The sequence below is a fragment of the Rhopalosiphum padi genome, chromosome 4 (genome assembly GCF_020882245.1).
Source record: "Rhopalosiphum padi isolate XX-2018 chromosome 4, ASM2088224v1, whole genome shotgun sequence".
Classification (NCBI taxonomy): Eukaryota; Metazoa; Arthropoda; class Insecta; order Hemiptera; family Aphididae; genus Rhopalosiphum; species Rhopalosiphum padi.
In genome coordinates this window covers 32092764-32118981 of record NC_083600.1, presented here as the reverse complement: position 1 = coordinate 32118981, position 26218 = coordinate 32092764, and the positions used below count along the sequence as shown (strand labels likewise).

The 26218-nt window shown below is 24.6% G+C and overlaps 1 protein-coding gene across 2 annotated transcripts in view; it reads right to left on the bottom strand.

Annotated features, from left to right (window-relative positions):
• Positions 1-26218, bottom strand: part of LOC132930767 (uncharacterized) — an 83332-nt gene that overhangs the window by 45732 nt on the left and 11382 nt on the right. The window contains exon 2 of one of the 2 annotated variants that reach the window (XM_060996810.1): positions 10773-10814. The exons of the other annotated variant lie outside the window; for it this stretch is intronic. Within the exon in view, the coding sequence (XP_060852793.1) occupies positions 10773-10814 (42 nt within the window). The remainder of the gene's footprint in view (positions 1-10772; positions 10815-26218) is intronic. 2 annotated transcript variants of the gene reach the window in all.

The window sequence follows — 26218 nt, the reverse complement described above, 5'->3', positions numbered from 1 at the left end:
CTAATGATAAAAAACATCATTGAAAAACATATAAATCCTGAGATTTTTTACTAAAATGTGCATAATTTATCTTATCAAAATAAATTTGGAAAATTAATATAAACATATTATTGTTTCTATATTTCATTCAAAACTAAATAAGTATACAGAAGACGTTCTTCATTAAACAAAAAAAAAAAAATAATAATAACATGAAATAACTTTACAACAACAACAACAACAAAAAAAATACAAAACAAAACTTTGTATATTTATTAAATAAAGACATGAAACGATATTTTATTGAGATTAGTAAAATCTTGTATTAACAATGAAGTCAACATGCATCAAATGATCTGCCCTACTTATAACAAATTGTGCCATCTAAAAATCATTATAAAATGAACAAGCAATGGTTGTTAATGTAGCTTTCCACTTTGGGTAATTGCCCTTGTAATGTTAATGCTGTGTTGACAACTGAGAAGGTAATAAGCACAGTGTCAGTATTCCAGAAGAGGTACACTGTATTCTGCTTTATAGTACAATTAGTGTTTGGTTTTGTAATGCAATATAACTAATACAGAAATTTGTTCAAAATCCTAGGAACTGCCATAAAGCGTATATTATAATAGTTTACGTATAAACCAGTACATATAGCATTTAGAAATCCTGTGATCTTTGTTATAACATTTAAACATTTATGAAAAATACTGTAATTTTATTATTTTATTTTATATCTAAAAATTGTTTACTTTGATAAATCATAAATGAATTCTTTTTATTAACCATGTAAAATGGGATTTACAGCATCTTCAACGTATTGATCGTTTGAAATATATTCATGAAAAAATCCAAAAAATAAACATAATTATGACACAAAAACAACATTAATTTATTAAATATAAATCTAATTCGATTTGTAGTGTACTGTATTGTCACGGCGAACCAATAAAAATACGATTAATATTTATGTGATGAAGTGAACAGATATATACTATAAATCAAAGACCGAGTGGAATACAGCGTGTAAAGTAAAAAAAATCAACACCATTAAAATATCAATGAGAATTGTGGTTGGATCGGAACGTTTTGGTCGTAAATCATCGGCGCCACATAAAATATTCTTCGACTAGTACCGGTGATCGTCTACGCCGTGCAAACGAGTAAAAGAAATTTGGTTTACGTGAATGTGTGTGAAACTCGCATCGAGTCTGGACACATTATTCATAATACTCTAAAATGTTATTTATTAGTTTGAAAGGGTAAAGTATTTTGCTTGTGCATTAACATTTGCGTACGCCATTTATGTAAATTCGCCTCGTGGTTTATATTTTACGGCGTTTCGATTACATAAATATATTATATACCTAAACATAAAAAAACCCATTATTATTATATATTTTCAATGTAAATACGATTGCTTTCCTATTTTTTATTTGCAATTGAAATATTCAATATTATGATTTACAATTATTAATATAATAAAATTGATAGTTACATTTATTATCATAATAATAAAATTTGTAAACGGTGCAAGAAAAATTGATAGTTTACTTGTAAGTAGAACATTAATTAAAACATAAATATACAATGTAATAACGCCTATTACATTATTTTGTACTCATATATTTTACCAAAATCCATAAATCTATGGTGATAAAACATTAAATTTAAAAAAAAGTTATCCTATCTACCTAATATCAATGCATATTCAATAAACACGAAGTTATCAAAATACTTTTCTTTCGTGAGATATTTTCGATATAACATGCCAATTATTAATCTATAATCATAGTCATATAATTATTAGTGCCCAATAAGTGATATTTTTAGTATACTTGTTTCTTTTTACATTATTTGTTACAGTAAGTTAATTTTAAATTAATAATTGTTTTTTTATATTAGCTTATAAGTTTGAAAAATAAAATACAAATTTAGAAGATACGAAGACACTAAGAGTTAGTTGTTTTTTTATAATATATAATATTATTTAGTTTCAAGTGTTACAATAATCAATAGTCACTTTGAAAAATAAAACATTTAAATTGCAAACGTAGTAAATGTTAATATAGTTAAAAATTCTATGGCAAGTTGTAGAAAAAACAGATTTCACTTTAATTTTTTCGATTTACTTACTTTAATTTTTCCATAGAATTGAACTATTTTAAAGTTGAATTTGTGGTAAATATAATTTATGTATTATTAATTTAGTTAAATTGTTTATTCGAGTATTAAAATTAAAATTTAAATATCTATTCAATCTCAGACGAAATGAATAACTATTGAGATTGAAAATGTATTATAATATCAATATATACAACATTATTAAACATTTTAATCGTATCAAAATTTGATAAAAATTGTCTTGATGACAATACGATGAAAACAATTTAATATGCTATATGAGTTATAAAGCACTTAAAATGGACAACAGGGCAATCTTCGCTTAATTCGTTAATCATGAGTCCAGACTTCGCAAAGCCGGAGCATTGTGGATTTTCTTAAATATTGTATTATTATTTTTTTGTTTTTAGTAAATTTTGAGATAGGAGAAAAGAAAAATAATGAATAAAATCTTAAGCATTAGTTTGTGTAAAACAGCAGATGATTTTTTTATTAATTTAAATTTGGTACCGACAAAGTCGAAAAGTATAGAACTCGGTATAAGTAAAATAAATGTGCCAATAGATAAATTATATAAAGATAATATAATAGCAATAATAGAGTAATAATTGCCGTTAAATTTGTTTTTACTTAAATATTTATGAATTTTTCATCCTCGCATACATTTATAATACATTGAAAACATAATTCTGCTTCCCTTGCTGCAGTCAATGCAGGCTAACAGTATATTATTAATTCAAAATTATTTGAAACCATCGTTACATATGAATGACGATCTTGGTTTACTGAGTGAAACCCTGTTTTAGAAAAAAAATACTTTTCTCCAGTAAATTCTTTTCAATTAACATTCTATACAGATTTTGCACGAAACTTGTTGAGCTTTTTATTTCGACCTCCTATAAAATGTAAACCAAAAAACGGAATATACAAATTGGATTTACGCAAAATCTAAAAAAAAACTTCTTTGTTTTTTGGTACTTCAATAATTAAATTTCTTCATTTAAATTTATGCAATCAGTAGTTTTAGTTAGGGTAAACATTAAACACGGAATTATAGTGGTTAGTTTTATTATAGTTAAATTGTATATTGCTAAATATATTGCGTGACGCGTATGTATTAATGTATTACGTAAAAGATAATAATATGTAAACTATGTATTATATAATATAAGTAACAGAAATCTAAATTAGAAACAATCATTTTCAATTTTTATTTTTAAACCACGAGAATTAATAATTCCCAATTAAATAATGTAATTTTATTATTTTATAGTTTTATAGTTAACTAAATCTTCAATTTTATTTTATATGCACTCAAAGTTTCAGTTGATAATACCAACCTAAATTTTTAAAGTAAATTACCCATTATGGCATTATCATTAATGATCGTTGAATAATGTATCTCTCTTCTTCGCTTATTCGATCTCAAACCTCGTGATCATTTATTTAGGTAAGTGTATTGGTGCTAAAATTTTTCAAAAGTTCTCTATTTTTCTAAATATTTAGTTAAAATTTAAAAATTTGTATTTTTAATATTAAATAATTTAAAAAACTTTTAACAAAAATCCACACAATATGATAACGCTGTTAATAATTCTAAATCAAATGTTTAATATAATATATAATGTATACTCAATTTTGATGATTTGTTGATTTCCAACCTAATAAATTATATAAAACCTAGTCATAATAGTGATATATTTAATTTTAAGTAAACTATTAAAACTGACATATTACTTCAGATTTTTAGAGTTCGTGACGTTGGGCGGAACGCTCAATAAAGTAAACATCTAAGACAATATGACTTTAATTTTATTATATTAATATCTAAATAGTTGAATGTGACTCTGATCGACATAGTCAGCTAGGGAGGATGAACTTTTAATAATATTTACTATACACTCTGCTGAGAATCACAATAGTGATAGTCGTGACAGTTCGATTGGTGGGTCGTCGACGTCTGTGTCCTCGTCACCCGCTAGTTCGCCGCTGGTCGAAAAAAAATCACGAACTAAATGTATTCGAATATTTTTTGCTAACCGAGTACCGACCACGATAAATTCAATATTATGTATGGTATTTTCAAACGCTATCTTGTATTTCAATAATCTATTATTTTTCGGTATGAAACTATAAAATTATTACAAGTAAAAACCTATAATAATGATTTTAGATAAAAATATTCAATTATAATTAAAATTGAGAAATAATAATTTTAATTTTTCCTATGTATAAAATAACTTTGCATAATTAGTTTAAAATGTCTTTAATTTTAATTTATTTATTGTAATAAATATAAAAAAAATAATAAAAATATGGTTGAATTAAATACACGTTTTTTATTTTTTATAAAATGAATCTATTTGAACTCATTCAATCAAATTATTAATCTACATTTTAAGTAAAAGAATTCAAAAATGATCTGGACTTTATCTAATAACTCTTTAGAATAACTTTTTATTTACATTCAACTTCTGAAAGTTTCAATTATACCTTTAAATTTTTAATTCATGATTTCGATGAAGCATATGATATTTAATTTAAGTGAGCTTAAAAATGCTTAATATTTGTTAATATTTTCAAGAATCAATTTATATATTTATCAATTATAGTACTGGATAATATGATAACTTTTGAACAAATTATATTTTCTAAATAATTTAGCTATATAAAACGCCTATATGAAATTTAATTATATCACTAATATAATAGGTCATAAAATGAGCCACTCAATCAATTTTAACTTATGATCACATTAAGTGAGGTACCAACTATTTAAATTAAACATGATTATAAATGTCTACCATTGGATTAACAATTAAATGAGGAATATAATTTTAAATTATAAATTTATTAAGAAAAATTATAAAGATAAAAATAACCAAAAATACACGCAATATTGTAATATTTCTAACAACTATTTAACACGCCACTTTGCATTTGTTATTCTCATAAGATTTTTAATGGATTTATTAAATAAAACAAAACTTAACTATTCGTGAAACCTTGTCTAATTACTTATAAATTATAAATTTCTGTCTAATTTTATAATTTTTAATTTGCAATAAACATTAACTGGTTATTATTACTGGATTCATAAACTTTTCTGTTTTTTTTTCACATTAATATCATAATCAGTTTAAAATGTCGATGAAAAAAATTATAAACTTGTAACAACGAATTTGATAGTTATCATTATTTTTTTATGAATTGTATGCATCAAGTTACAAATTTAAGTACTAAAATAATGATTTATACAATTAATACATATTATTTGATTTTGATAATTAAATAAAATTACTTACAGTTTTTAAAGAATTTATTCAAACGTGTATCAGTAATAAAATATATATAATTATCTATTATTTAATATATATACATGTAATATTTTATAATGAATAGCGTTTTTATTTAAAATAAATATACTGTAAAGGTACTTTTTTTCTTGATCATATTATTATATGTTATCATAAGTTCATTGTAAAAGCTAAAATTCTATTTTATAAAAGTAATATAATTCTTAGAAATAAAATATAGAAAATGTGTATTGTTTAGAATTGTTCCGGAAGTACAATTGAGCTAAAATATTGTAGTATTTTCATATATAAAACTCATTGAATTATTATTAACGTAATAACGTATTATCGTTCAACTTAAACTAAATTAAAAATAGATTATTACTTTATCGCCTAATGGTTAATGGATCCTCTAAAAAAATGATGTTTTTATTCAGCTATTGATATTGCAATCTAATCGAATAAATCTGACATATAAATGGCATAAGATTCATATTTTATATATTATAAATAAACACTGATTTAAATTCAAAGTACATTATATTTTGAATACTCAAGAGTCAAGGGCAATGCATTTCAAGTATACATAATTCGTTTCACGTGACAGGTATTTCAAAGGTGAAACTTTTATTGTAAATTTTTTATCATTTTAAAATCATATTATTAGTTTTTAGTACATATATTATTACAATGTACATATAAAATTTTAGTATAAATTCAAAATATTATGATGAGAAATATTGTTTTCATAATATTCACTTTAATAATTTTTAGTCATTTTCAGTCATTAGTGCAAACAAATAATAACTAAAAAACAAATAACAAATATTAATTGGTCAATAGGAAATAGAGGAAAAGTACATTGCGAATGTATTTATTTCCAATAGATAAACTGTTTATTTACCATGCATATTATGTCTAATTTTTGTAATTGTTTTTGTGTTAATATTATTATTTATTTTAGTTAATACAAAGTGCATTAGCGCAATTTGAGGAGGCGTGGGTGTGCTTAGTACTCCAAATTTTGAAATTAGCACCAGCAAATTATTTCATGTTAATTTAGATTTTAATAGTAACAGGTATCCATAACCTCAAGATAACATTATAAAAAAAAATTGAGGAGCTTCAGCACCCTCAGTTTTTTCATGTAAAATTGTACCTCTGACAAAGTGTTAAAAATGTTAAAGATTAAACTGTAATTTTCATATCGCTTGCATAGTTGATAAAAAAAGCATAATTATTTTTCAGGACATAGTTTTCTTGAAAAATCATTTTTCGTTATTTTTTAGAGCATCTTTTTAATATTTCATAGAACATTTAAAAACGAGAGATAATTATAAGCTATCTAGTTAAACATTGTGCAGTAGATTCTCGTTATGTCGAATCTCAAAGGGAACAAGACAATATTCGACATATCAAAAACCTCGAGATATCGAGTTTTATTAAAATAAATTCTTAAAATATTGAAAATTTCGGTAAATAATTTGAATGCTTAAAATGTATAATTTGAATACTTAAATACTAATATTACATATTATATATCCACATCCTCCAATAATTAATTTATACATTTTTTTTTTGTAAAAAATCTGTTATCACAGTTTGTTTAATATTACTTTTGTTTTTTTAAGAATGTAAAAATTAATTGTAAAGACATTTAATTTACGTTTATTTTTCATTTCACTATATTGTACCTATACGAATGACTACAAATATTGATAACCAACGCGTGAAATCACGATCACTATACTGAATGTAATGCTTAATTTTTTGTTCTTACCGTAGTAAAAATATTATTTGTTTTGTGTATTCGAGATAAAAAAAATTTATTTCGAGTTATTGAGAGCAAAACGCTATTAAGTGTAATTCAGGTAGTTTCAAGAAGATTTCGAGATAGTGGTGTTTGATACAATAAGAATCTACTGTACAAATTAATTGATGTATTAATTGAAAAATTGTATAATTTTGTATATGTATAAAATTGTATTTAAAAAATATTTGCGAAATTTGGTTACCTAATCTACAGCTCATCTGCAATGTAATTATTTTAATTTTACAATCGAAACATTGGTTTCTCGTTGGATAAATCTAAAATAGTTGTTTATATAATGTTGTATTGTACATACATTGTGGCAATCACATTTTAAATGTAACAAAAAAACAATTAATTTTACACTTAGGGTTGAATAAACTCACACGAAATGTCGGTAGAGATGAAGAAAACGACAAAAACAAATTCGTTCTAAATCTAGGAACCTTCTATGCAGCATTGGCGCGATAACAACGTAAAATAATAAATATTATGTATAATATACCATATATATATATATAATTATTATATCGTTCAACTCGTCTGACGCGCTGTTCGTACGCAATCCGTGTACGCATAGCTTATGTCTTGTGATGATGTTTATTACAAAATCCGTATATATATATATATAAATAGTTCTTCGATAGTCGCTCGAACTCGAAATCCGACGAATCGTGTGTAGTCGTGTAGCCATCATAAATTATAATAATGTGTAGTAACGACTAACGATAAAAGAAATTATTCCGTGCGGTGCACTAAACGCGTGACCGTGTGCATCAATTCAATATATATATATTATATAGGTATGGATTATTATTACAGCAGTATTACATTATAATAATACAATATTACGTGCACGTGTATTATATAGACCGTTGTAGGTGTATATTATAATAATAATATTATTATTTATATATAGGACGTCGGGATGTACGCAGTAACAGTATAGGTAGGTGGGTAGGTACGTACGTATATATATATATATATATGTATACCCTAACCCGGCGGACAGAAGTGTCAAAGTCAGACACGATTGTAAATATTATAATTTCGGCCGACAAACCATCTCGGTCGGATACCACAATACGACCACACCGCGTGTAACACACACACACACATATGCACACGCCGCGAGGGGGAGGGATGGGACTGCATATATATATATATATGATATTAATGCGAAGGATGATGATGGCGCCAACACGTACGCACGAACACACTACGACACACACGACATTATATACGCTCACACGTACTCGTCACACACACACACATTGTAAATATAATACGTATGTATAGCACATATCATTATTATATTCCGAACGCGCCATTATTGTTTAAGAGTTTCTCGCACATGCACGGCGCGCCATCGTTAATGGTTTTAACGATTTGGATGCAAATTAGTGAAAGAAAACCGCCGAAGGGGTTAGGACGCGGCGGCGACGGCGCGCGCAGTAAAATTTATCCCGCTCGAGGCTGCTGCGGCGGCGGTGGCGAACGGACGGCCGGCCGGCCGGTCGGCGTATACGATTTATGTGAATTTCGACGATATTTTCCGTTTTCCGAACAATTATTATTGTTTTAGTCGTTTCAGACGGCGGACAAATCCGCGATGCCGGAAAGTTGCGACGGGCCAACGCGCTCGCTGAGCAGCTCTCCCTCGCGCGCGCGTATACAATATATATTGTTTATTTTCGCGGCGAAACGGAGGTCGGTCGGTCGGCTCGGCGCGAGGGCAGTATCGTAATTGAGTTATGGTATATACAGCCCGTGCCCTGTACAATGTACATATATACGTATATATGCCGCTGCTATGAATATGTTAATCGAATTATACCTACGACGAGTTTCGTACGGCGGCGGTTTATAATATGTATATACATCACCTACTTTATAATATACGGACGTGTATTTATATTTATTGTGTGCTTATGTATATATACTGTGCACGGTACGCGGAGTTTATATACACACACACACACTCACACCGCACAACGCGCGGGACGAGAGATAACTTTTTGTGTCGACATAACTTTGGCTCTTATCGCCGGACAAGAGCCGTCGGTCGGCGTTTTTGACGCGCCGCCGTATCCCGTCGCTACACTTATATAATAATATAATCGGGGATAAGGACGTCGAAATACCTTTCGCAGAGCGGATACTATACACGTACACGGGGCGGTGTTCCATCGCAATAAAATATTATGTGCGGTTATTATTTTTATTCGTTTTTTTTTTTCATCATCATCATCATCATTATTGGATATTATTTATTTATTATTTACGTGGGTCGAGACGCCGAATTTAAAAAATGTCCGTTATTGAGAGGACGCCATACCCGCATGTGTTGTCTCTGTCTTACTATAACGTACACCGTAACGACATTTCGTTCAGCAGAATACATTTTGTGATGTTAGCTTTAATAGTGGAGTAAATGTATACCTATATTATCAAATCGAAAGGTAAGTATATTATCTAGACAATGACGTAATATGCTTTTGATGATATTATTATTTTAAAGTGAGTTACAGCTATGTAAAATATTGCAACTTTAAAATGTTCATAACTCACTTTAAAATAATAATATCAATAAAATCATAAGTCATTTAATAATCGTTACTACTCAGTGCTCTTCGACGTTTATTTAATGAAAACCATCATCATTGCACACAAAAATAAATTTGAGCGGTTTGGTTAGGTTAGGTAGCTGCTACTTCTTAGAATATATTTTCACATTACTATTAATAATTTATTTTTTAATAATTGGTTACACCTGCGATATTTTAAACTAATTGTTAATAAAAGCATCGCATTTACCAATCTTCTATAGTTCTATATATTTATAAAAACATAATTGTGCGTTTGTGTTACTCGGCTTTCTTGGAAACTACGAAAGCTCTCGAAGACATATCTATATATTAAATTGGGTCAGTACCTGCATTGGTTTTTGTTGTGGTTGTGCCGTCAAAAAAAATAAAAATCTTTACGGAAATACAATTTACCGGGTGAGCTAGTAAAATTATATTATTATTATTATTATTATTATTAATAAATATACTATCAGCTATAATAAGTACCTACCTTAGAACGGTTAAAATAATAATATAATATATTATAATAGGTAAAATAGTAAAGTTTAAAACTTCTTCGACTAATGTTATATGAATTATAACATATTTTACAATATACTTAAATAGATCATTTTCGTTACATACGTATTCATAAGCATCGAAGTTTATATTTTGATAAAATTATCCAAAATTTTAAAATTATTTCATATTCTACAATTCATTAAACTGTGAGTTATAAAAATATAATACTTTGTTCTTCATTTGTTTTTGATAAAAGACAATTGTCATAATTTTATTGTTATTTCAAAACCATAAGCTATAAACTGTATAAAGACATGACATTTTTAAAAATTTAGTATGTTATTATTTTCTATACACAAAGAACTTTTCAAAATTTTTAGCGATTTATTGATCCATTAATTTAATTAGTTTTGCCAGATTATATTTAAAATTACTTTAAATTTCTTCATTTGACCACTAAGTTCAACATACTTATGAAATCCACACTCAAAGTTGATAATTGAAGCATTTTCCCTGCAAAGTAATGAGAAATAAAAATAAATTTTAAAAACAAACACACTTATCATTTTACAACAATACTACATTCCTCGCCAACTTACGATTTTAAATCTATGTTACTATTCAAAGAAATACTAAAGCTTGTGCTGTTAGTTTCATATGAGTTTCAATTACTGAAAATTAATTTCATAATACATGGATGCAGCAAACATGCATTATATTAGAGTATATACTCATACACTATTAGGCGCCTACAACTTACGTGATAACTCCGTGTTGCAATAAATTAGCTATTGTCAACAACGTTATATTTACCTACATTCAGGCTAATATCATATTACGAAATAAACTCCGTTAGATTATTTTAATCTGGTTTTTATTATGTGATGGGCATAACTTAAAACCCATACCCATTGTATTAGTCTTATTAAAATTATTCATATATTCAAGTTCAAAAATGTTAAATGAAAACAGATAGGTATGCTGAAACGTTTATTTTGAAATTCTGAAATTCACTGTATAAACATAATTTATATTCAAATGTTCTCTTCGGTATTTTTATTTTAGTAGTTATTACAAACACTTTAAATTTTCAACGTTTATGCTTATCTGTACACAAGCATCTTTTTTAATCCCAATGTTAATCAATCTACATCTATTCAGCCTCTATCCACTATAGTTATTACATATCTAGGCATCAAATTTAAGAATTATCGTATCATGTTTCAGCATAATATGAAACACATGATATTTTCTTATAATATTCCTAATATTAAATATAAATATACAATATAATATATACGATCATTTTTCATTTGTTTAAATAATGATTCATATAGTATAAATGTATAATTCAATATAAGACTTTTAAAAAATTAAAAATACAAAATACATGCAATAACTAAAGGTAAAAAATAAAAATTCTGCAATGAAAAAAGTGTCGAATATTATTCACAAAATTAATATAAAGGCCATTAATTAAATATCATTTTTAATTAGTCTAGTTTATATTTAATCCAATTTTTAATATTCTACAATTTATGTATTTTTATAAATTATAATATTATTTTAATGATTTTTTAAATTTAACAACGTAATATACTAATATATTATTATGTTTTCTTATTTATTCAGTTGCACGCGATTTATTCAATATTTTCTAATGTTCAACTTTACATTCCATTAATACCCAATTATAGTATATAAGTTTTGAACAAATTAACCTTCAAAAATATACCAAGTTCATAATATTTTTTGTTAAAAAAAATTAACGTACTTTTTTACGACTTGTTTTAAATTATAGGTAGTTATTTATGTTTCAGTAAAACTTTTTAACGTTAATATAAACCAATGAAAAAACTGCAAAATGTGTTTTATTTATAAAATATTATATTAAAGAACGACTACTACCTATAGATTTAAATAGTTTATAACACGCCTTATTAACTATATCGTATGAGGAGTTAAGAGATAATAGAAGGATAATAGAAACTGAAATATTGACTTAAAATACTATATTAAGTTATACTACCTATAACTATAACGAACTACTTCTGTACCAAAATATCATGCAACGTTTTCTCTGAAATTTAAAATTTAATAATTAATCATAAATTTAATTAAAAGTTAAGTTAAATTTATTTTTTAAAGTTTTTATATTTAATTAGATGATTATATCTATGTATTTATAAAATTACAAGTATGCTATATTATTGTTTACACACATTTTCTTATTCCAAACATAACCAAATGTGTTTATAACTAAGTAGGTATCTATATAATAATCAACTTAGTACAATATTTCAAAATAATTTTTTTAAAGATAGAAAGATAAAAGTGTGGCATCTGTCAATATTGAATTTATATTAGTTGCTAAAAGAACATCAGATGATTTGTGCATTTGTCAATATACTTAATCCTAAGTTTGTACATAAGAAATGTCTATAGCACTGATTCAATAGTATGTTACTTATTTATACTATACAATATTGACAATTATTTTAATTGTATGAATTGGATGACAGTAAATCGATGAGTTTTTTATTTTTCTATTTTATTTATTTAAACTTCGCATAACATTTAGTCTTAACAATTACATTATTACATTTACATAATTTATATTTAAAATATTATAAAATTAATTTTGAAAATAAAAATCAATGATACATAATAACAATTAAAAATATATTTAATTCAATACTCGTATTTAATAACTAACATTGATTAGTGATGTTGTGAGTTTACCTGTTACCAGAAAATTGTACTACACAAATTGACTCACACGTTTTTCAGATGAAACCGTTTATATGTATCGTACAAAAAAACTTGAACAATTTTTTTTTTTTGTTTTACAAAATACATTCTTATTTTTGTCTATGGTTTATAAGTAATATACTAACGCAGATATTATAGATATGTGGTAGCTAAAATATGAGACATACATTTGAGACTAGAAAAATAATTGCGTCATTACCTTTTTTTTCTGCCAGAATTACTAAATACTAAAGGAATGTTTTTAATTGTTCACTATCTTTGCTGTTAAAGTCTCCTTTCACTATCATTGGTAAAATAAGTAAATCTTTTGCAAAGAGAAATGAACTTCTCTCCTAATATAGTAAAAGTACATAATTGATAAAATCGATAATTTGATAAATATGCTGATTCGGTAAATATACACAACAAATATTGTTTGTCCGCGGAAAAGTATACATATAGTGGAGCAGATAAATTAGATACATAAACTATTTATTTGACGGTTTATTAGTTTATGGTCATAAGTGGCATAATGACATGTGCGCTAATTCTATTCTAGCAAATAGTAGCGACTCTACTAGAGCTCCTCGGCCTTTTAAATTGAACAACACAGCCAACATTTTAAATATTAATACATTTTCATTATACTATTAAATCATGATTCATAATTATTGATTATTTATGATCTGGTTGCCGTGGTAATTATTTATTAATTATTTTTTTTTTTATTATTGAACTATTTTTCCTTACTGTAACGTGCTTTTATTAGTATCTTTAAAATTATTACGGCCAGATATTTTGTGGAAGGGAATGCGCATATATGTTTACACTAAATTGCACACGATTTTAAAAAGAAAATATTTTCTTCAAGCATTAAGTTATCTTATACATGATATCATATTTATATTTTATCTATACTACTGTTCTAAATCCATACTATAAAAGAAGTATTTTTATTTATTTGTCCTTTTTAATAAAATATTTTAAACGTACCAACCATAATAACTAGTGTACGACAGTTTCATGAAGCATGTGAAATATTTCAATACAAATAAAAAAAAAAGAAAACTGGAAACATAACTGAATGACAACAATTATGTAAAAAGCAAGCGCATTTTCTATCGGTTTGTTGGTAAATTTGTGTTATAAATAGTTGATATCACATAAGGCATCTTCAAGTCGAAGTTAAACATTTGACGGAAGTAAATATTCTAATTATTTATATGAAATAATGTAAAATTAATGAGGTGGTAGTAATGGTAAAGAAGAGTTAAAAATAAAAAAGAAACTAAATTAGCAGTCGATAAAAAAAACCAAAATTATATTATATTATTTATTGCAAATTTTCAGAAACTGTAGGGAAAAAGTGTAGAATTTTTTTTATATTAATTTAAATATGATCTTTTAAATCTGGTTTGAAACATAACCGTATTATACATAATATATATTATATAGTTTTTTTAAATACACATAAGAAATTAATAACGTAAAATTATTGATTTTTGATAATAATTATCAACTATACTAATTTTTACTTTGTTATTGGGATTTCATCTTTAAAATAAAATGTAAACACTTATATAGACCAAGATTTTCTTACATTTTTGATACATTGAAATTGGCACGTACGTTTAACACGGATTCGTTGTTTAATGAATTGATACATCCCCGTGGGACGTTTAGAGTTCTCACTAGAAAAGTTTGATCAGATGAAATTAGATAGGTACTGAAAAATAATCAGATACCATAATTACTTGAAAGGTACTAGGTTGAAACTATATGTAGCTTTCATTTAATTGACTATTGCACATTTGATTGAAGCAATCTGAAAGTACTATTTTATAAATTACGAAATTCAGTAATTAAACTAGGGTACACGTTTTTGTTTTAAATGTATCCTAGTTCACAAAAAGCCATAAGTCACCATTATTGAATTATTTAAATTTAAATATTTTAGTTTAATTCAACTATATTATAATATCTAAAAAATCTTTTAAATCGTTTAAATTCGTCAAATTTGTACAGCTAATAATACAAACTATAAGATTTATAATGATTAGTTTATGTTATTAAGTTTTATGTTTAATAAAATAAAATTCACTTTTATAACCTTTAGCCGCTCCTAATAACTGGTATCTGATTACCTCAACTTATTTTCTTAACGATTACTCAATCGTTCCGGAAAATGCTACACGCTCTCTCCTTAGTCCCTTATTATTTCTAAAAATATACGAGTGATCGAAGATAAACGCATAAAATTTAATTTTTAGTATACCTGTATAATATCATTTTGATTTTTTTTATTAACTTTACTAACTTATTTTCATCTTAATTTTTTTTCTACTTATAACTCTCCTGATAATCAGCACAATAAAATTGATATTGAAACAGAAATCGGATATCAATGATAAATAAAAACATCAATAAATAATATTAAACATACATTGAACTTTCAGAAAAAAATGTTAAGTAGATCTCTAATAATATTAGTGTTTGTATAATTATAAAACAAGTTTTTATGTGACTACTGATTTTTTTTCGTTGTAAGTATTAATAATATGTTACATCAATATTTTACTAATTCATTTTATATTTACGTTTTAAGTCTATACATCTAAAATTACAATATATAAAAAATATATATTAAAAATAATGGAGTTTTATCAGCAAAATAAATTAAGAGATCCTAATTCAATTTTTATGTTTTAAAAATTGATATAAATCCTTTATTTTTTCTCCCCAATTTTCTAGTATTTACATATTACAGACTTATTGATATGACGTAATCTGTCTAAATAACTTTTTATGCTTAACTTCCAAATGACATCGCCACCATGCCCATCATAGTTTCATTTAGATCACGGGAAACTTTTAGAAAACTCTTACTAAAAATCTGAAAAACTTTAAAAATAATAATAATAAAGGACCAACAATTCGTTGTTCTATAGAAAACACATATATAATAAATATATGATTATTAAAAACTTAAAAAACAAGTATATTTTACATCCTTAAATAACTAATACTTCTACATATATTTTTAAACTATCTTATAACAATTAGGTAATAGTGAACGTTTAGGTAATTGTTGTATTATAATATTAATGTAAGGTTTGCCTTTTTGTAAGCTTAAATCTATAATACTCATTTATTGTGGTAATACTGATAATTGTTTAGTTTTATATAAAATAATATTAGACTAAAATCATATTGTACAATCACATACTTTTTATTAATTATTTTTATATCACCTAAATCTTTTCTTCGAGTAATTATAGATTAAACATTTATTAAACAAGTTATTATTATTTATACCTTTCTTTTTTTATTATTATTAAAAACGTAAACTCCCTGTTATATAAAATATAATACCTGAGACTTAATACAAAATTAAAAAAAAATCTAAAACAAAAAAATAAGTGAAAAAGGCATTTATTCGTCACAGAACAGATGAATAAGCTTAAATAATGCAACTTGGTTTTGTTAAATCATTAAGTTTTGAATATTTGCCAAACCAATAATCAAAAAAAAAAAAAATATATACGAAGAAAACCGATAATTAGAAAAATAAGTAAATTGTGACTAGACAAATATGAAAAAAAAATTACATTTATGGAAGACAACTCAGTTAATATCTCCATATATTGACACCAATAGACTGATATAAAGTGATATCATGGCCACAAGTTACAAGTGCTTGATTTAGGAAGTAAGCTGCAACTCTTCATTCAGATATATTTTAAAATGATCCTATTATGTATCTTAAAAAATCTCGAAATACTTATAAGTACTTTAAACTACTTGTAAATGCTTTAAATAAGTCACTATTCAAGCTTAATCTAACCTTTTTCATCACATTTGATCTAATTTATTAACCTATTCAAAAAGTCTTTTTAATTAAAAAAATTGATTCGTTAATGTTCATTAATATAATTAAAATTTTTATTTAGTTTATTAGTCATTATTATTATAGTTTTCTATTTCAGTAAACTTATATATTATATAATAATATTGCATGCTTTCAAATTTTAAAGGCTTACATATAATAAAATTGTTGTATGACCACAATAAGTAAAAGTACTCTGATAAAAATTATACGGTCGAGTAAGTGATAAAGAAACAATTAAGGTCGTAAATATTTTTTTATATTTAGCAATTAAAATGTATAAAACCATTTCAGTACGTTTTATTTTTAAATTTGAATAGAAAATTTATGTAATGAATTAAAAGAAATACAATAAAATCTCATTTGCGGACTGTAAAAAAAAATATGAAAATTTTCGTCATGCAAACTTCTTATTAAAATTTTAAACTATAGACACTAATAAAAATAAGAAATTCTATAACGAAAAAAAATAATCTGTGAAATAACATTTAAAGTATTGACCAACATAGACCGTAATAGATTCATGTTAAAATTGAAATATTTTATTTTTACAGAATAAAAAATTTTATGTACAATAAAATAAAAAGTGACATGTTAAAATATCCCAAAAACAAAATATCCTCTACAAAATATCGCAAAAACAAACTACCCCAGCAAGGCCGCAAAAATATTCCATGACAAAATATCTCACGTAAATATTAATTCAAAATTTAAGCCTTTTTATAGAAGTTACATAGATATTACAATACAATTGTAAATTATTATTAACATTTATAGAATACAAAAAAATTGATTAAAAAAATCTTTAAAAAAAATATCAAAATGATATTTGATATTATATTATATACAAAATTATTATAAAAAGTGTTGATTAATTAATTTAATTTAAGACTGTTAGCTCACGATACGCGTTGTTAATGATATAAAATGACACACTATACCATTATCAAAATAACGAAAAACACATTGACATTAGATAAAGTTCGATTATTACTTCTAATCACAACTTTTATAATAAAACTTAACATTTTGAGTTATTATTTACGCGGGATATTTTTGAGAGGATATTTTAGTTTAGGCATATTTTTGCGAAAATATTTTTGTTTAGGAATATTTTATCGTGGAACTATAATAAAACTGTTACTATTAATTACTTATAATATTGATAAATCAAAAAAATCAAAAAACCATTTTCTCCTTAAAATTGTATGCTGTTATCAACAATCAATTTTCAACAAACTTGCTTTCAAATGAATAGCTTAATCTCGTCGACCTCACATGTAACACACATTACAATAAAAACTCAAGTAGAAATAATTACGTAGGTCCCAAAAAAAGATATTTGTATTATTACGTAAACTACTAAACATTAAATAAATATTAAATATAATGCAAAATAATTATAATAGAAGTCTTATAAGACATCTAAAATGAACAATAATTTTTTATACAAGTATAATATAGACAGCAAATAAATTCGCATTTAAACTTACTAAATGGTTTTTTACAAAGACATTAAATTAAAGAAATTAGTTTAGTATCTATGAGTATAATATGTATATACCATATATATATATATATATTTATATTATATCGTAAAAAATAGAAATGCTACCCACTTATCTTAGATGTTCAACTATTGAAAAGTATCATTATAAAGTTTTTGATTGCGTTGAAAAAGAACGTAATTTAGAACAAATAAAATGGAATACATACAGGTTATCCAATTTTTTATTAGGAAACAATTCGTACCATATATTTAATTTAAATGGCTCTGTTTGAAATATTTCGTTGTCTATTATTGTTAAAGTGTCAAAAAATAAAATAAAAATAGTGTCAGTTTAAATAATTAAATAATTAATGCCTTAAATTACGGTCGGGGTCAATAAACATGCCTATAATTTTTGGATTTCATATTATATTTGTATACCTATAAAATATATTCATAATGATGCATCATTAATTTAAAATGTCAAGTGTATAGTTTTTAATTACTGCCATCGTATTATTTGTTTACCACGCCACTATGGTATTGTATTTAATTTTCTCAGAAAATACCACTGCATTGTCTTCTCTGTATTCCATTAACAGAATCCGTTTTGTATCAGTAATCCAAGTTATAGTGTTCGCCCGTTGTTTTACTCTTCGTAATATTAGCTAATTCAGAGCACTTAAACTTCATAGATAACTTATATAAGTGACCAGATTAAAATTCGTGCGTATTACTAATTTAGAAATTTTCAATAGTGCCCATTTATTGCTCAAACATTTGTAGACAAATGATCGAGTAAATTTTAAAATTGTTTTATTTAATATGTGGTTTTTTTTATTAAACACGAGAAAATACACAGTACCGATAGTATAAATCAATTACATACCGAGAAATACAATAGAATAGCGAGGAATACTCAGTGAAATACTTATGGAAACACTTCGACAAAATATTAGCTAATGATGACAAAAAAAAAGTTAACTAATAGTATACATAGATGAAAATCTCATACTCCTTATTGGATAACAGCTCAACTCTACAGATTAAATGTCTTATGTATCTATTGATATATACGAAAATATAAAAATTGTTTTTAGTATAGGTTACTGCATACCAAACAAAAATTAAGAAACCACAAATTCTCCAAAATAAACTTCTGATAATAACACTAAAAGCCTCCTGGTTCATGTGAAATAAATAACTTCACAGCGACACGAGATTACCCTACCTGTCAACATAGATAACAAATCAATTTTAAAACTTCTACGACACAGACTGCCTAAATAAAACTAAAAGAGCTATAAATAATAATTAAATATAGGCCAATAAGTGGCACAATTCAAAATAAGCGTAAAAACCTCCAAACCAGCTTAAACCCTTCCTCAAGATATCATTCTAACAAACCACGAAACAAACCATGTCTTGTGGTTATGTTGACATAATAATTTAATAATGAAAACAAATTAAATACATACTTAAGAAGTACTCAAAAGATAAATGTGAATAGCATATTTTTTTATTCTAAAATGATTGTCTAATGTTAAATTATTGTAATCGGAATTAAGTAATAGAAACGATTTTTTTATTGTTAAAATATTCTATAAGTAATTGTAATCACATCAGCAGTTTATAACAGCACGTAATAGCCTGCAGCTATTATCTTAAAAATAACTCATCCGGTTTCACTGTCATTTTCCCCATAAAAATGTCTATCAAAAACATAATTTAAAGGCAGGTCGTAAAAAATCGTTGTGTTAATTGAGATACCTTCGATACCTTTACACATATAATAGAGGATAATTTTAAAAATTCACGTGTGACCACAATTGTTTATAATTAAAACTATGCAAGTTAACTTGCTTTTTTGTTATGTTTTACTAAAATTAAATTCATAAGCCTCATAATAATAAAGTCTAGCTACATCAAAAATATTCAGCAAAACATTTTTTTCAAATAATATTTTAAACAAAAAAAATAATAATTAACAATTTTTGAGAAATACATTTACATTAGAGATTAAGAGGTACCTTTTTTTTTATTATGAAAATATTCATAATATTACCGTTAAATAAGTAAATCCAGAACTCTGCAACATATACGATAACCAAATAAAATAACAAAAGTACATGAATGTTATGCAATAAGACTATAAAATGTCAATCCACAAAATTAAATATAATTATTTTAAACAAACCAATAGACATTTACTACACTTAATTAACCAATAACCATAGTATATACACTTATAACTACTTTTATTTAAATTGAATGAAGTCAAAATTCATACAACTACGAAAACTATAAAAATATATTTTAGTTCAAAATTCATAAAATTTTCAATTTTTTCATATGATACTTGAAAATTTAAGGTTCTTCATAAGTTTTTCTTACTTGAATCAATTGCAGCAAACAAAGAAACTGCTATTGACCGTGACCGTTAGAGGGGCTTAGCAGAAGCTGCAAAAGGCCTTAATGGCCCATGAAGCAACAAAAAAAAAGAGATTTAATTACTTGAAACTTTATGCCATAACTCATATTATTAATATCAATACATAATGAAGTTTTCGTAATATTTATACTAATAATTTATTATTGAGTTCAAATTTAAGACATCTATTATACTGACTTACTCATTGACCAAGTACACTTAAAACGTATGAAGCGATTTCTCCATTTTTTTAATTTATAATTTATAATAAAAAAAAACTTATTAGTTTAATGTTCTATAGTACTTTAACAATACGATAACTGTTAACCGTCCGTGATTTGTTATGTTTAGAGATACTTGTATATTAATATTGATTTTACTTATTGCAGATACCACAGTAAATATTATTTTACGCAATAAATAGTGGTGTTATCTAACCAAAAGTTAATTTTTTTTTTATTTAAGTGCGGAGGCGATGACTTGAATGGTATTATTTGCCGATGTTTTAATGATTTTCACGCGTCAATGGTCTTACTTTGTGCAAAACGGAAAGTTTACCAACAGAAAATCGTTTTCACATTGGTTTTCATTTCACTAAACACAAGTACAATTCAATTACTAAAATAAACTTACTTCACATACACGGGGTTTTTCGTTTCTGCATACGATCATGCAGCTGGCGGCGGATGTTCGTTCAATTCGAACGCAATCCGGAAACGTTTTAGGCGCTAGGTATTATATACACCCATCTCCTCGAAATCCGATCTTAAAACGATAGTGCATACAGGAGAGATGTAGAGTAGGCACCGCACAAAACAAGTTTTCCCGTCTCGAAAACTTTGACCCGTTTAAATTTTCAGACCTTGGCCATTTAAGATTTTCCGCAACGAAATTCAACACAAAACAATGAAACTTTCACTGTTCATTATATTTCCAAAAAATACAAAGCTTCATGTTATTCGACGAAAGTAGTGTTCACATTAAGTGATAAAAATGAAAAACTACCCGTGAAATTTTCAATTATACATTTCATGGTTAAAGTGGTATGTATATTTTTGAATATACCCCAAATGATTCATTCACGAATGGTGGAGTAATATCATTATTTTCCTTAGTAAAACTTTATCTTTCTATAGAAAGAAGAAAATATTTAGCTTTAGTTGAAAACAAAATCTAGAAGATTAAAATAATAAGATACTAACTGAACGAACAAATCAATTTGTGTGTTGTAAAAACAATAATAATTATATTTAATTATTATTTTTAAAGTTTAAGCCATAAGGTATACGAATAGAAGTTTTATTATATTTGTAAGCTAAACCCTTATACAAGGAATCTATTATTAAACTTCGATGTTTTTTAATTTTTTTTTAATGTGATTCATTTAAAATAAAAATAATATTAATATGGATGAAACAAAACTTAATATCATTAACTGAATTAAGAATAAATTCTGTAGGTTCTAAATTACTATTTTAAAACTTGGATTTCATTTTTTAACAACTTTTCACACAAGTTTGGTTATTTAAAAATGTTTTATTATGACCAACGTAGTACAAAAACTTTGAGGATTATATATAATAATGTAAAGTTAACATTTTAAATGATTACTTGAATAAACAATATAACAACCTACATACATAATACATAAACATTTAAAGCCTAACTTTATTGTTTGTTTGTTTTTAAATAAAAACTAATAACCTACATCTATCATTTTGATATATAATTTAGTTAATATACATATTGTATTACATAGTTTTTTTTTTTTTGAATTTATATCCAACGCAATATGTATCACATATAATAAAAAATTTAAAAAACATTCTTTTTATTGTGTTAACTATTTCTGCAATTTTCAAAAACATACCAATATGTATCATACAATATTGTGTCACAATTTACATTTATAAGCATTTAGTTATTACAATAAAGCCACATTTTTACATTTTAGTTGATTATAACTTTACTTAACCCCTTGAATACATTTTTATAAATCAATTTTACGTATTAGTTGTTGTATTTACAAAATTAAAGACACTAAAACTATTTAATGTTTATTTTTAATTTTATTGTTAAAATAAAAAAAAAAACTACTGATTTTGTATAATTTTATATTTTATGAACACGTTTATTTATACAGATGTATGTAAATAATAATTAAAAATAAATTTCAAGACCAATAACTAAAAATAAATAATAAAGATAATGCGTTATTAACAATATAATTTATAATACATAGTATATTTGTTTTAGATATTTCAGCTACACTTTTTATTTGTAGTTCATTTAAATGTCTTTATTTGTTTAATGATATAATTAAATTTTTTAAAACGTGTTTAATATACAATACATTTAATTATTATTATTATTATTATTAATATTATTACTACTATTTTTTACTTTTATATTATTCTTATGCAGAAATATTTTTTTTTATTATTATTATTTAAGACATCGACCGGTTATTAGTCAGTAATTATATTAAATTTAAACATATTATATTTATATTTATACATTGTCTTATTTAGGTTAATTTTTATAAAATTAGTTGATGGAGTTCAAGTTCGTTAGTAATTTGTTTTTGGATGCCTTTGATGTGGGTCCGAATCCTTATACAGCATATCCGGTAGTTTCTTTTTAATGCGTATACATTATACGTTAATTTTTAAAATCTATTCATCTTGAAAACATACTCGTAAAATTAAAATTACTTCATTTAAATGAAAATAAGTATTTTACAAATTTATTTTTTCACTTTCCTAGTTAATAATATAATATTTTGGAATATTTGTAACTTGATTGACATATTATTATGTACTTACTATTTAGACATGGAGTAAATAGAGTAAATCTTAAAATATTTTAGTGTGTTAATATATTATTGTGCTAAATAATCATATTTGTCATATTGCATTAGAAGACATGATATTAATTATAATTTATAAGCTTTAAAATGTATTATTATAAATTGCGTTATTGTTTTATTAAATAAACATTATATTTTATGTATATAAAATATAAATAGAAACAAATTTACCAGTTTGAAATTATCTTTAAAAATAAGTCTCAAAATACAACTAATATTAATATAAACTAAATTATAAAAACAAAATTGTTTATTTATTATATTTATTATTCGACTTTAATTAATTCGTAGCTTCGGAAATTATCTTATTATTTATAATATAATTAATATATTTTATAACTATAAAACGATATTGGTACAGTAAGTGTATAATATTAGCCTGCCAGAAAAAAAAGTTATATTACTAATCTTTGTTCTAAGTTAAAATTTAGACAGTAAATCTTATACCAACTACTCGTATAATATTATATTTAACTATAACAATAAATACGTTTTTACTGTTTTTAGTTAATACAAAATAAAAATGCATAAAAATTATCAATAATTTCGCACATTTATTATTTTTGTAAACTTTGAATAATTTATATTATAGCTTGTATACTTTTTAATATGGGTTCTCTATGGTTTAGCGTTAATAATTTAATATGCAATACTATAACAATTAAAATAAAAAAACTAATCCTTGCTTTAAGTATTATAATAACTTCCAAACTTATTTTACATTGATTTTATTTAATTTTTTTGAAAGTATGATTTTAAATTGTTTGATTGTAAAATAATTCATCTAAATAAAATAATTACTTAAGGGCCTTCATTTAAAATCAATAATAAAAGTTATTAAATACTAGATTACACCTGTTACAAGTGTTACAACATATTTTAAAATCTAAACTTTTGCTAAAATTAAACTCGTTATTTATAAGTCAACAATAAGGCCAAGTTGGGTTTATGGTGGTCAACTATGCTGTTGTGCCAAACTAACCAAATTAAAAACAATAGAGGTTTTACAATCAATATTAATATGTCAAATAACTATCGATTTTTGATTTTTCTTTAACCACACTCTCCATAAAAACCTATTATTAGACTATTGAGCAAAAACTCATACTATGTACATGGTACATAAACTATAACACGTCACTATCACTTGAATTTACTAATATCACCGAATCAATACTATTATGCTACAATTCCTGATACTTTTTTCCACCCATCAAATTTATTCTTGATCCTATGCCTTGAAAAAAAAAACAAATTAAAAATAGATATACTAATATTTGGGTACTTACTGAATATCTACTTATGTCCTTATTGTTGTTATCTGTATTTTTAGACTTAAGATATATTTTTCATCCAATTAGCTTATTTAATTACTATTATCTACACATTTTGAATTATATTTTATATTTTTAGTAATGAAGATAATTTAACATAAGTAGAGTTTACTAGAAAACTTTTAAAACTTGTCTTAGTCCTTTGGACCGTTTAATCTTTTAGTTTTTTTTTTAATTAGTAATACAATGATACCCTTCCTAATGGAGAACTTTTAATAAAAATAAAAATAAATGTATATAATGTAAATATAAAATTATTGTATGACAAATATGTTAATATTTCAGTGTATTATGATAATAAGAATATAAAATTTATTTATTTTGAGTTTCACCAAGTTGTTGAAAATAAAATTTATTTCTTTTTTTAACGACTATTTCAACAACTGATATAACAATAAACATAATCAATTTCACAAACAAAAATTTATTTAATTTGATTTTAAACTACCTATATTATAATAGAATCATCTTTAATTAACGCAAATAATTATAGTTATATATAATCGTAAAACGTATACATTTAACAATGTACATATTAACTCAAGATTAAAAAAAATGTATTGTACATAATATTTTGAAATAATCCATCAGATAAACATTTAAAATATAGTTTGCTATATTATATATTTATATATATTTTTTAATACAACGTTTAAGTAATACTACACTATTTAAAACTATAGTGTGTTTAATGAGAATTTACTAATAAAATGAAAATAAAGTGAATTCCCTTAATCTATTAATTAAAATTCAACGAATGTTTGTTATATTCATATCTTTATTTTGGAAAATGGTATATTTATTTATGTGAAAAAAAAAATTATATTTAAAATAACACAAATATAATTCACCATATTTCCAATGGGTACCTACTTAAATAATTAAATTTAAAAGTTCAGGTTTTAAAACACCTATACACGTTTCCTCTATAATATATATTTATATTTTTTATAAAAATATTGTGCTATCAATCCATCATATAAAAGACAGGTAGGACAACGCCAGTGTAAAATTTAGAAATCACATAAAATCAGTGAGCTTTGATACTGTTGTAAGGTTTATATGGCATACAAACTATGGGATAATACGTTAGATTGATGTGATTAATGGTCAACGGGAGGTCCATAAGCATCTATATAAATATATATTGTATTGAA